The sequence below is a fragment of the Geospiza fortis genome, unplaced genomic scaffold (genome assembly GCF_000277835.1).
Source record: "Geospiza fortis unplaced genomic scaffold, GeoFor_1.0 scaffold29, whole genome shotgun sequence".
NCBI lineage: Eukaryota > Metazoa > Chordata > Aves > Passeriformes > Thraupidae > Geospiza > Geospiza fortis.
The window spans coordinates 4,178,044-4,191,557 of NW_005054349.1; the positions used below are offsets into that span (position 1 = coordinate 4,178,044).

A 13,514-nucleotide genomic window follows, 5' to 3' on the forward strand; every position below is an offset into this window, starting at 1 on the left:
TACATTTATGCAGATTGCACCAGCATTGGCCCATTGGCTTTCAGGAAAATTTCACCAAGAACAGCATTTTGCACATGAGAAACTGCAAACTCCAGACTAATTCAGCAAAAAGCAAGAGGAACATTGATATAAAAATAACTTCTAGATAAAGAGACTTACAAATTCAGATTTTCACATCTGCTTCAGAGAATGCTTAATTAACACAAATGGTTGCACTTTACACATCCCCCCTCACAACTGAAACTGGGGAGAGCTGAGTGTGAACTCTGTGTTAGTCCAAATAAATCTGTGGAAAAGGATTAACTGCACACATACTCATTTTTTAAAGACTGCCATGAACATCTGCTATTTTATTAACCTTGAACATGGACTTGGAGATTTTAAAAAATAATTTCAGTTAAAGTATTTCCAGCCAGAGTGCCCAAGACCTGGCAATTAAAGCGGCAGCTCATCCGAGCACGCAGTAAAACTAGACTTAAAAAGAATTATAAAACTTAAGGTTTCATTTTGTCTTTTTCCAAACATGGCCTGTACTTACATTCTGGTTTGTGTACCAGTACAAGGAGGAATCCTTCAGGATGAACCAGTACTTTTTCCATTTCTGGGTGAAATAACCTTTGGCATCCTTTTTCTTCCAGAGCCAGCCCTCGCAGTCGCCGTGGCCCAGGTCCTTGCAGGAGATTCGCCTCCTGCTCACGCTGGACAGGGAACTCCCTGGGACAGAACACCACGGGGCAGGGAGAAATGTTCCACTTTCCAATGGAATGAAAAATGTTCATTTTTCAATGAACATTTCATGCTCAAACATTTCCCTCCCAGCCAAACCCTCTCCAGGCTCAGAATAAACAATTGCCAAATTCAGCAGTGCCCTGTGATTTTGGTTTCCCCATGACCACAATGAAAGGGCCTGGTTTATGCAATTCTTTATTTCATCTCTGGAGGGTTTGTTCTTCTAAGGGCTGCATTTTTTTTTTCTGATTAAGATGGACAGCGCCATTCCAAAGTAAAAATGAATTTATTTAACCTCAGTCAGGAACTCAGAGTGTGACACAATCTGTATACAGATGCAAACACTACTTTTTGCCATAAATCTTCCCTTTAGCTGCAGAAGCTTTGTCAAATGATGGGAAATTTTAAACCCAGTTTTTATAAACAATAAAAAAGAAAGATTGCTCACTTTCATAACAATGCACATGCTTACATGATTGTTATCCTGAAGTGAGCAACAATGTTTTAACTTTACAGCGTCCTGTTAAAGGCACAGCACCAGGAATAGGCTTGTTTTTCTTTTTCTTGGTGTTATTTCAATGAATCTTAATTGAAAGTCTTAGATTGCCTTGTAAATATGAATAAAACCAGATTTTTAAATAAATATGGTATAATTTATTTTCCTGAAAAAAACTCTGTGGGAAATTTCCTTAATATATCAGACTTTATTTTTCTGTGAAAAACCAAGTTTATGATGCTACAAGAATTAAATTTGTCCTACAGCTGTGAAACAGGGTAGAAATTTAGAGACTATAAAACACCATCCTTTTTCCTGCGGTCTTCCACAGGCCAATTCTCATCAATTTGCTCAGAGATGCTCCTTTGCCTTCTTCCTAAGGAAGAGAAAATTCTTCCACCCACCCAAGCAGTATTATATCCATAAAACATTTCTTTTAGTATTTTAATTTGGTATTTTCCTTTATTGCTTACTATCAAATTTAGAAATATTGAATCAAGCTGAACTTTTGTTACAGATCACTTATTCTCAGAGAAGGAGCCTCATTCTCTGGTTTCAGAATGTTAACTGAAAGAAGTTACCTTTTGACCATTTTCTGCTTTTTACCCTGAGGGAAGCGTAATGGAATGACTGTAAGGAAAAAAAAAAAAATAAATGATGGAACACCAGTGCAAGTAACAGCAGTAACATGTAAGAGCTCTCATTCACTCCCCTCTCCAGGGTTACCACAGCATCAGTGATCACAGGATCTCCCTCCTGTCATTTTTCTCTTACAGCTTCCCTCAACACCATAAAGAAAACAACACTCTGCTAAATCTGCAAATTAAAATAGCTTTAGGAAATATTAATTACAATTGCAATGAAAGCATCAAGGATTCTTTGCATGAAAGCTGTGCAGTGGCTTGAAAACTAAAGATATAAACTCCCACGAAGGAGCTGATAAAGTGACTGGTGTTTGAAGTTTGTTGCATGAAGGAAATAATTATAAAAATATGCATTCAAAAAGAAATATTCACCACAAACATTATACACAAAATCCTGTGCTTAATGATGTGTCAAAGTCACACTTCCCACCACAGAAACAAGTTTTTTGGGTTGGTGGTTGACAGAATAAGTCCCAGGAGAAAAAAAATAAATATTTCTTTCATTTTGTGGCAGTATTAGAAAATTGTACAGATTCTGGGGGAGGGGGAAAAACCCCTAAAATCAGGTCTTTATTTAAACCCAAAAGCAGGGATAGTACTCAAAAACTTGTAAGGATTTGCCTCCAATGAACAAATACTTAAAAACCCTAGAAAATAATCAGGTGAAAACAAGACTCCAGCTCCAGAGAGACAAAGGTTTATTTTAACTGAAAGCAGCAGAGGGAGGAGTGGGTTTGGACATGCACAGCCCTGTCTGTAACCCTGATTTAGCACTTCACAAGGGGAAGGTTTTGTGGGGACTGCAGGGATCAGCAGCTCTCTGAGCTGACCTCAGCCTGCTCTCCCAGCCAGCCCCAGGACAGGAATGTCCCACAAAATGTGACAATTGTGCCAGGGGATGCTCAGTGAGGGAGGGGGCAGCATCCACCAGCTCAGCACATCTCCCTCGTTTCACTTCATCTCTGCAAATGTGGCTCTTGGTTCAGAGAAGACAAAGATGAATGCTCTGTGCTGGAGGAAATCCAAGAAATGAAGCAACAAAACTCTGAGAGAAGGTATCAAATGTGCACAGCAGCTCTGGGGGTTTGTGGATGGGCTGCAAATCCCAGCAGCAATATTGATCTGCCCTGGTGGGTCAGCTGGAGTTCTGTGGTGGCTGGGGCTGGAACAACCTGCTCAATGTTCCTCTGTCCAGAGAAATGCATCAGGGCAAAGCAGGTGTGGTTCTGAAAAAGACATCACCAAATTTCCCCCCAAATTTAGGCTAGAGAAATGTAGGGATGGAATAAAACCCTATTAGGAAATGTGGGTAAATTTAAAGAACTGCAAGACAAACGAAATGTCTGGAGGAGATACTCACCAGACACTGGTATGCATCATTTAATATGAAACTTTTAAAAATAATAAAAGAAAAAGCACAACAAATCAAGTGAGAGCTGAAAATATCTTTCTGAAATAAAAAATATCTTTCTTCTAAAACACTTGGCTAATTATTCTTCCTGGATGGACAACACCATTCCAAAGTAAAAATGTATTTATTTAACCTCAGTCAGGAACTCAGAGTGGGACACAATCTGTACACAGATGCAAACACTACTTTTTGCCATATATCTTCCCTTTAGCAGCAGAAGCTTTGTCAAATTATGTTAATTTTTAAACCCAGTTTTTATAAACAGTAGAAAAGAAAGTTTGTTCACTTCCATAACAGTGCATATGCTTACGTGATGAAATGAAGGAAACAGCACAACAAATCAAGGGGGAGCTGAAAATATATTTCTGAAATAAAAATATCTTTCTTCTAAAATGCTTGGCTAATTATTCTTCCTGTTTTGTTTATGCACACACAGAATGTATTCAAACCAAGGAAAGTGAGAGGTTTGCAATACCTTGGGAATCAGTAGTTAATTAGCACTGCTAAGGTAAAAATTCAAACTCCACACTCTGAGAGATAAAAGAACCACTGTAATATAATCAACTTGGTGGCAAACACTGTAAGGAAACAGAACTCACAACTCCAAATGACTCAGAGTTGCTATGGGAGACAGACAGATGATGGAGAACTCACTGGGGCTGTCAGTGTTTCAATTCTTATCTCAAAACCACACCACGAGGCCACAGCCTGAGAGTGCCCACCCTGCCACCCCCACCCAAAGCCAGCACAGGGAAAAATGAAATTTAAAAAGTGCTAGAATTGAAGGGATGCTCCTGAAGGTAAATTAAGGAGTTCTCAGTGTAATCAGGGGGTAGGAGAAGTGCTGGCACAGAAACATTCAAGGAAAAGCAAAACTGGTTGCTTGTAGCTCCACTGGCTTTAACCTCAGGAGTTTTTAGGGGAAACTGCTTAGAACTGAGTCAGCACAGCCACAGAAAGGTTTGGGCTGGGAGGGACCTTAAAGCTCATCCCATCCCCTCTGCCATGGCAGGGACACCTTCCACTATCCCAGGCTGCTCCAAGCCCTGTCCAGCCCAATCAGTGTCAAAAGTGCCAAGTCAGAATGAAGAACTGACATTCTACAAATGAAGGTTCTGTTGTTTGTCCTTTGTATGAAATAATAACAAAACAATTTTTTACAGCTATTTGCCATTGCAAATGGAGCACCTCAAAGTTGGTACCACAAAAATATTTGAAAATCTTAATCCTCCATCTCCCTATCATAGCATTGGTAGTATTTAAATATTCTATCAGTTTTAAAACTTTTCTTTATCTTCAGGGTAATCCTCCCTCCACATGTGCCTTCCAGCCCAATGTGGTGTGTGATTCTCCTCCCCAAACCATCACATACTTGGAACACACACCAAGGTTCCTAAACTTAACTGAATTCCTAAGTTCCTAACCTTAACTAAAAGCATTGCAGGCACACTGACCTGCTGTGGTTGCAGCAGCCAGTTTCCTCAACATGGAAATTATTCCTAGATTTTTGTTTTATGCTCTTTCATGACATAGGAAAATGTCAAGGTTTGGGATATCTAAGGTATCTTTTAAAAATGTGACTATGAATTGAACAGCTGAGGAGTTTTTTACTTATTTAAGGCACATTTATAAATCCTTACCTTCCTCATGGATGTGTTTCCTGGATGGTCAATGGCAGAACTTGCATATCTAGGACAAACAGGAGAAAGATGTCAACCACAGGAAAAAACCCCAAACTGATTACATAGTGCTTACAGACACTCTGTGAATTTCTAAATATAACCACAGCATCCTGCAGCACAAAGTTCTGTAAGACTTTGCTACAGGATGCCAGAGATACCAAGAACTGACACCTTAAAAATGCAATAATACCATCTCTGATATATGTGAGCTCTGTAAAAACTGGAGATCAAGGCAGGGCAGCAGCACCAGAGGCCTTTCCTTGTCCAGTGCAAACAGAATTGGCCATGATGGAAATAGGACGCTGAATCAGGGTCAGATTTGTCCTTTTTATTCATTTTTCAGAACTTGGACTAATACACACATGTAGCATTTTGGATTTATCTACCTGGTCACAGGAATGCATTTTTAATCACCTCATCTGGATCCATGATTTACATTTAGGTTACTAGAACTTCCATCTCTTATATAATATATTCCTGTTACAACAAGGAAATTCTCACTGCAGATTAATTATTGAGTATTTTGTAGTGAGGTTTGAAATCCCTGGCTCGGGTCTCTGCTCTGGGCTGTTGATGCTTCAAGCAACTCAGGTGCACCTGCAAATCTCTGCAGTACAGGTGCACCTGAACATGCAATATTGGCAGCAAAATGTCAAGACTGAAAGTAATTTTTAAAATGTTTATCTGTTCTTATCTCTCCAGCATTAACCACAACTAAAAAAAGTAATTTCCCAAGCACACTGCCGTGACCATGATTAAAATAATCTTTAAGCATTCTTTACAAAGACAAAATGTGTTATGAGAAAGAACTTGAGCAGTGTTTTCACACAAAAAATAAGCAAAAATTCAGCAAAATGTTTATCCAAGTTGTGCCCTGTGTGAGCAATGCAGTTTTTCTGCCTCTCTCCCCTTGTGTGGTGGTGTTCACAGCGGTCCCAGGACGAGGGAAGAGACGAGAATCTTGACTCCGTGTTTCAGAAGCCTGATTTATTATTTTATGATATTTATATTATATTAAAATGATACTAAAGGAATGGAAGAAAGGATTTCATCAGAAGGCTGGAAAGGAAAGAAATGGAATGATAGTAAAATCTTGTGACTGACCAGAGAGTCCAAGAGAGCTGGACTGTGCTTGGCCATTAATTAGAAACAACCACATGAGACCAATCACAGCTGCACCTGTTGCATTCCAGAGCAGCAGATAATTATTGTTCACATTTTGTTCCTGAGGCCTCTCAGCTTCTCAGGAGAAAAGATCCTAACGCAAGGATTTTTCATAAAATGTGTCTGTGACACCCCTTGCAGGCTGAGGGAAGCAGAGCTCTGCCCCAGGTCCCCACAGGGATGTCACAGCTACAGGACACACCCTGGCCAGAGCCCACGGGGCTGAGGGTTCCTATTGCTGGGAAAACTCTCCTGAAGTGAAGATCAGGGAAAAGCTTGGCTTCCCAAAACCTCAGTGCACCCACTCAGCCAGGGGTTCCACCTCCAGCTGCCGCTGCCTAAATTGGTGCCTTAAGTTTTTGCTTTTGTATTTCCAGATCCTGGACCACATTAGTACATAACTCTGAACTTCGTATGAAGTGTCAGCAGTTCTCCTCACAGCTCAGGCACACAGAACAATCCTTTTCCAGCCCCAGAACCAAGGACACTGCTCCAGCTTCAGGCCCAAAAAAGTGCAAACAACAGGGAATGGAGGAGAGCAAACTGGGAGGGTGGGACTGCATCACCTGGAGGTGGAATTGAACAGTGAACCCCAATATGGAAATGGACCAAAACTTATAAAAGTGTGAAAACTCCTGACCCAGGATCTAGCCCTGGCTGGACTCCTGCACTGCCTGAGGTGTATCCTGTGAACTCCTTTTAATAAATCCCCACTTTATTCCTTTAACCCTGCCCAGCCTTGCTCCAGGCAGCCTCTCCAGGCATCAAAACCACAACTCCTGCTCAGGAGTGAGGGCACAGCCTCCAGCCACAGGAGCTGTGAGGGGAGCTCAGGTTTCCTTGGCAGGCAGGGCAGGTTTGTGTGAGTGTCCTGCACCAAGGGACACAGCTGGAGCTCCTGCCCTGTGCTCACAGCTGGGCCAGCTCTGAGGTGCTTGGCTGCCCAGAGTTTGGGGGAACCCAGAGCTGGAAGGCAGAGATCCCTCATTTCTGCTCTGCCCCAGGCTGGGACAGAGCTGCCAGCCTTGCTCTGTGTTCTCCTCATCAAATGAGTGAAAAGCTCTCCCCAAATGAGTGAAAAGTGTTCCCAGGGACGCCCTGCAGCCTCATGGCTCTCACCAAGCTGCTGGAGTTCCCTGCAGCCTGCAGGAGCTTCTACCCCATGCAAGAAACCTCTTCCTTCTCCTTGGCTTTTCTAAAGCACAGGATGCAATAATAAATACCCCAGGAGCTCTACAGGCCCCTGTATGTTGAAATCACAGAATCCCAGGATGGTTTGGGGTTGAAGGGACTTTAAATCCCATCCCATTCCACACCCTGCCATGGGCAGGGACACCTTCACTACCCCAGGTTGCTCCAAGCCCCATCCAACCTGGCCTTGGACACTTCCAGGGACCCAGGGGCAGCCACAGCTTCTCTGGGCACCTGTGCCAGGGCCTCCCCTCCTTCAGAGGGAAGAATTTCTGTACATCCAACCTAAATTTTCCCTCTTTCAGTTATTGAAGATAATGATATTTCACCCAAATATGTCAATCTATCTACACAGTTTGTCTCTGGTCCTCAAAGCCTAACTCTAGGGGATAAATATCTGAAAATTGGTTTTTATTTTGGTTTAAGCTGTTAAAATAACTTTAGGTAAGGTTATTAGGAAGGTGATATAATTCTGCCTCTTGAAATATTTTTCAACATGCTTTGGGCCTGAAATCTAAAATGTGTGGGAGAAGGATTCTTCTATAAAAGAACAGAAAAGCATAGCCTTTTGCTGTGAAAGTTTGCCAAAATTTCATCAAGTCATATGTCCCTGGAAAGTATCTGTTGGCAGGTGCCCTGTCCTGTCCACCAGGGATGTTCCATCTGGATTGCAATGTCCCTGCCAAACTGGGCCTCTGCAACCTGCTGGGAAAAACAGGAGCCCTTTGCTCTGGGAGGAACAAAATTGCTCAGAAGAAAACCAAAATCCTCTGCAGCTCTTCCTTGTGGCTGCACCAAAATGGGGGTGTGGAGGGGGAAATGAGATGGTGACACACATGGCTGCTTGGGGAGGGTGGGGGGTTTCTTCTGATGCACAAAAGTCAGGCAGGAAGGAGCCCAGGGAGGGCACAGCCAGGCTGAAAATGGGAGAAACAGGTGGGAGAGAAGAACAGGACAGGAGAACCTTTAAAGGGGCTGGGAGACTAAATAAAAACAGCCAGATTTACAGAAAACAGCAGGTTTTGAACGCTCAGGTGTAAGAGGTGAAGTCAAAATGTGACATGAAGTTTTAATTCAAAAGAGAGCAAGAATAACTCACTCTCCCACCAGGTAACCCTGCACAGGAGGGAGGCTGCGAAGTGGAGCAAAATATTAATATTAAAATATTAATATGTTTAATCTCCTGTAAAAGCAAACCCCCATGCTTAGCTGAGGTGATGAACTGCTGGCACTGGAGAGGCAGGACTGGCTGTTGTCAGCTGAGGTGGAATTTCATTTGATCTCTGCTAACAGTGCTGCTCCATTGGGTTCATAAATGCCATTTTAACCATGCACAGCACACCAGGGAAACAGCAGCAAATGGTCACCACTGCAGCTGCCTTTCAACTGCATTGTGATGTTTAGAACACACATAAAGAGGTAAAAATGCTGTCAGCCCTGAACAATCAAGTGTGAGGTGGTCAGCAGCTGATGGTGTTCACCTCAGACTTTCAGCTGTAATTCTGGGGTGTTTATAGCACTAAAGGGAATCATCAGCAGCTGTAAATCCTTTAGATTGGCCAAAGCACTCGAAATCTAATTAATTATTCAGCTTCTTAAATGGGCTTAGGCCATATACAGGATGAAAAAACAAAAAGAATAATTATCATAGATTACAACTAAACTGAATTAGAATATATGATGATACAAAGTAGCTGTTGCTTCAAACATTCCTTTAACTGTGACTTTTGGATGCAACATGAACATGAAGATAATTCATCAGATAAACAGCAAAGAAACGAAAGACAAAAATCACTGTTTTCCTCATTAGAATAAATTGATTCAAGTCAGACCTAAAGGCCAAACTGAAGACCCCATTCTTAATAATCTGTGTACTCCAAACCACAAGTATAAGCAGTAATTTTGGACAGACTGAATTAGAGGTAAATGTTCATTGAAACATTCTGCCTGTTGGTTAAGAAAATTGTGTTAGATATACATTATGTCTTTCATCCTCAGAGTGAGTCTGAAATACTGAATTTCAAATGTAAAAAAGTAGATTGGGCAGTAGAATTTTTCCCCTCTACAAATATTTTTTAAACTTTTATCTGAAGAATTTTTTTAACCTTTGTAATTTTTATTTATCAAACATTCATCAAATGTAAATTATATATCGTTAAACCCTGAAAATCTATTCCTCAAATACTGCAACAAAATTTCTAGAAGTAAAGGACTTTAATTCACAAATATAACTGTTTATATATTTAAACATAGAATAACAGAAGTAATTACCTTTCAGTATCTCCACTGACTGTATCCCCTGCTCTCTGTAGAAGAAAAATAAAGAGCATTAAGCACAAAGACCAGACTTCCTTGGTGCTCTGAGCACAGTGAAAAAATGACAGAGGTAAACCACAGTCATTCTGCAACTCTAAAGCAAAGGAAATGGAACATTTATTTCAATTTCCAGCTAAGAGTTATTTTAAAATGAAGATCATGCTTAAAACAACTTGCATTTGCACTTATAAACTAACTTCAGATGTTCTCTATATGTGATCAATGCTCTTTAAAATAAGAGAGTTACAATTTGTTTGAATGTTTGCAAAAGTGTTAATATTTGAAGGGGAGTTTACATGCAAAGAATGAATATTGCAATGTAAAATACAGAATTTCAGAAGGACAAACTTTCTTTGACATCACTCTTACATAGCTTTAAATAACTTGATTTACCACACTGGTTATTCCTATCAGGTTTGGAAATGAACCTGTCTTCATGGAGTAAGCAGCAGCTGATCTGGGGTTAAAAATAAAATCTTCAGACAGTTTAAGTTACTTTAAAACAAGTTTTATGATGGAGGATTTTTTGCCTCAGCTAAATATTGAAATTCACAAAAAACGAAATTCACAAAAAAATGAAATTACAAAAAACCACCCCCCCATATAGGTGGTAAAATTCACATGTATTTGTTTACAAATGCAGAAATCTACAAAATCTTTGACTTTCTGGATAAGCAAATAGGAAACTGATCATTTCAGTAAACGCAGAGTTTGTGGTTTGGTGCCATTTCTTGATGCCTGCAGCAGATGTTTGCTCACAGATAATGTTGAGCCACAGACGAGCTCAGAGCACAGGAAGTTTGCTGGGTGCATTTTTGCAGCAGAGCTTCTAAGGCAGCTTTAGAAAATACATTTTGCCTCCTCCTCCTCCAAGGAGTCCCCCTTGCCCCTGGGAGCCCAGTACAGAACCAGTTATCAGCTTTTAGTGAGCTCCAGCTGAAATATTCCAGCAAATGGGAGCTGCAAAGATGATCCCACTCAAATAAGGGGCCTTATCTGATGAAAAATAATGAAAAGTGCCCTTACACTAAAAGCAGGAGTTCTCTGACATTCCTTGTGGAAACCAGGCAAAGGCAGAGCTCCCCGCTGAGTGACTGAGTACAAAAACCCTAACACCCTTTCCCGAGAGCCATAAATGCCTCAATTCTCCTCTGAGTATGCTGAAATGTAGCCTGGAGAACTACTCACAGTTTCTCAAAGCAGACTGGAAGTGTTAACAGCACACAGCTAAAGCAAAATAGCTGCTTGAGAGATGTTTTGGTGCTGAAAATGCACTGCTAAACACAAATGAACCAGTCTGAGCATCCCTGGAAATACTGGGGACAGCCCAGGAAAATATTGTGTGGCCAAGCGAGCAGAAGAACTTTGACAGCAGCACTACCCGTGCTACTGTTATAAAAATAGAATTTATTCCTACCAGAAGGCTCAAAGCTTTCCTTCTCTTATCCCTCTGACTTCCAAGGTTTCTAATTTTAGCAACTAAAAGTGGGACTGCTAATTCAGTCAGTGCTTCCCATTCTATTCCTTAATTTCCTTTTCCAAAAATGCTCCCAAAGTAAAAGCAAAGTGTTTCCAAAGCAGGGTTTATTCCCTCTCCCCAAATGGGTCCCATCCCACACTTCTCCCTGGCACAGCTGAGATAAACCTCCCTCACCCTGCTCTGGCTGCTCTTCCAGCACCTGAATTATAAATTATCACTGCTGTAAGAATTCAGTTATGTATTTCCTTCCAAGAAAATGCACAAAATCCACTTCTGCCCCACGTGATCACCATGGATTGTGGCTTCCAGATTCCTTTTGATCAGACAGATCTCCTAAGTGTGATGTGAACTTGCATATATTAGGCTGAAAAAGACTTACTAGAGAGAAATTTGCTTCTGATAATAAACCACATTTTTCTAGAGGTCAGTCTTTCAACACCACAAATTTTTCTGCATTACCAAGCATTAATTTCCAAAGATATTGAATAATGTAATCTCATTAACTGAAGCATAGTCTGTAGCAGGGAAATTTAAAAAGACTCTATAACAGTGTGAAAAAGAAAAATATGATTTAACCATTGGACAACTCATAGATTACTGTAACTGATTATTAGTTGCTGTAATTTAGAAAAGAGCAAAGAAGAATATCTATATAAATACAGAGGGAGAGAAAATTGTTGATATTAGGACTTGAAACATAAAAAAACATAATTACACCTTTTAAAGTCTATCAATAATTAATTTATTAGAAGAAAAATCTCAGCTCCTGACCAACTCATCACTAACACAGAGATTATTACCAGTAATTAAGTGTGGACATTTGGGATTACTACAGACCTTTGTCACGTATTTATCATCTTTTATTTGATTGATTTTTCTCCCCAGAGAAGCTCTCTTGGGAGAACAATCTTGTTGCCAGCTTGAAATGCCAACCTTTATAAAGGATTTCTGGTACTATACATGGAAACACCCACACCCTGGCATTTCTATAAATGTCTACCTATAGCTAAAATTAATTTCCTTGTGTAATTGTAATTACATGCAGATTCAATGATGACAATGACAATGTGGAAGGCTCCTACCTGCATTTTCAGCAACCTTATATATAAAATTTTTTGAGCAGTCACTTCTTATCACTTTGTGACATTTGAAAAAAGAAAATTGCCTTTTCCTAGTTCCCAAAGTAAAACTTTACTCCATCTTACTACAAGGCCACTTTCATGAGTAGCAGACACGTGGGAGGCTCAGGAGACACCAGTCTTGTCATGCTGTCAGAGACTATAAAGCACAAATTCTGTGAAATTCAGGTCACTGGCACCTATCTGCCTTCTTTAGTCAGCTCCACATTCCTGGAGCTCCAGGGATCCCCAGGATCTGCTGCTGCTGCCTTGCACCAGTGCAGATGAAAGGACACCAAAGCCTCTGTGGGGCCACAGGCAGATCTGAGGCTCCTCTCCCAGAGGAAATCCTGTAGAAAGTCCCATTTACCTGAAACTTCTATAAATAACTTAAAACAAAACAAAAAATAAATAAAGTTCATTTGAATCAGACTTTCTTCTCCTAAGTAAAGAAATCAGATAAACCACTGAGAACAGAAGAACCCTGAGCTGCAGAGATGGTGTGAAAATATTCAACACCCATTATTTACCTGTTTCCTAAACAAGAGACAGGAATAGTTGGTAATGAGATTAGAATAGTTTCATAATGGGAGTTACTAATCTCAGTGGCCAAATTCAAGATATTTATTCCATCTACGTATATCATTTATTCAGATGCAAAGACTCAAAAGCTTCTTTACCATTCTGTTCTTCCACTCTTCTATACTCAGATACTGAATTATTATTAATGAAAGTAAAAAAAGAAAAAATTATTTGTCCTTCTGCTTCTTTAACTCATATATTTATTATCCTGAAGATTTCTGTATATCATGTTTGTTCAAAAACAATCAAACTGTGGCCTTGTTATGAAGGGCTTTACTTATCTCTCTACCTCAGAGAGATGATGCTTTCACCCACTGAATCTGCTTTCAAAATTATCGTGCTGAGCTAAAAATAAAGATGGCCTTTGAGGTTTTAATTCCACTCCCCCTTGTTGAGGGGAGAGATAACAGAGACAGGAAATCACCCAGTGTAATCTACATTCATGTACAGTTGGGGGTACTCCAATTTGTGCTGAGGAAAAACAAGAGGGCAGGTGAGAAAATGAGCTGGGGGCAGAGGGAAGGGATCCTCTGGAGTTTGTAATGATGGGAGATGATCACACTGCCAGCACACAGGGGAGCAGGGCAGCTCAGGAAAAACAGGCAATTCCTCCTCCTTCCTCTTCCTCACCTTCCCCATTCCCATGGGAACAGGAGACCCTGCCCTGCACAGGGCTGACCTTTGTGCCATGAAATGTTCCT

At 40.6% G+C, this 13,514-nt stretch overlaps 1 protein-coding gene across 1 annotated transcript in view; it reads right to left on the minus strand.

Moving 5' to 3' along the window:
* LOC102040271 (connector enhancer of kinase suppressor of ras 2-like) overlaps positions 1-13,514 on the minus strand; it is a 163,548-nt gene that overhangs the window by 20,377 nt on the left and 129,657 nt on the right. The window contains exons 15-18 of the mRNA XM_031058825.1: positions 9,589-9,623; positions 4,921-4,969; positions 1,807-1,855; positions 539-714 (exon numbers count right to left, since the gene is read on the minus strand). Coding sequence (XP_030914685.1) covers positions 539-714; positions 1,807-1,855; positions 4,921-4,969; positions 9,589-9,623 — 309 coding nt within the window. The remainder of the gene's footprint in view (positions 1-538; positions 715-1,806; positions 1,856-4,920; positions 4,970-9,588; positions 9,624-13,514) is intronic.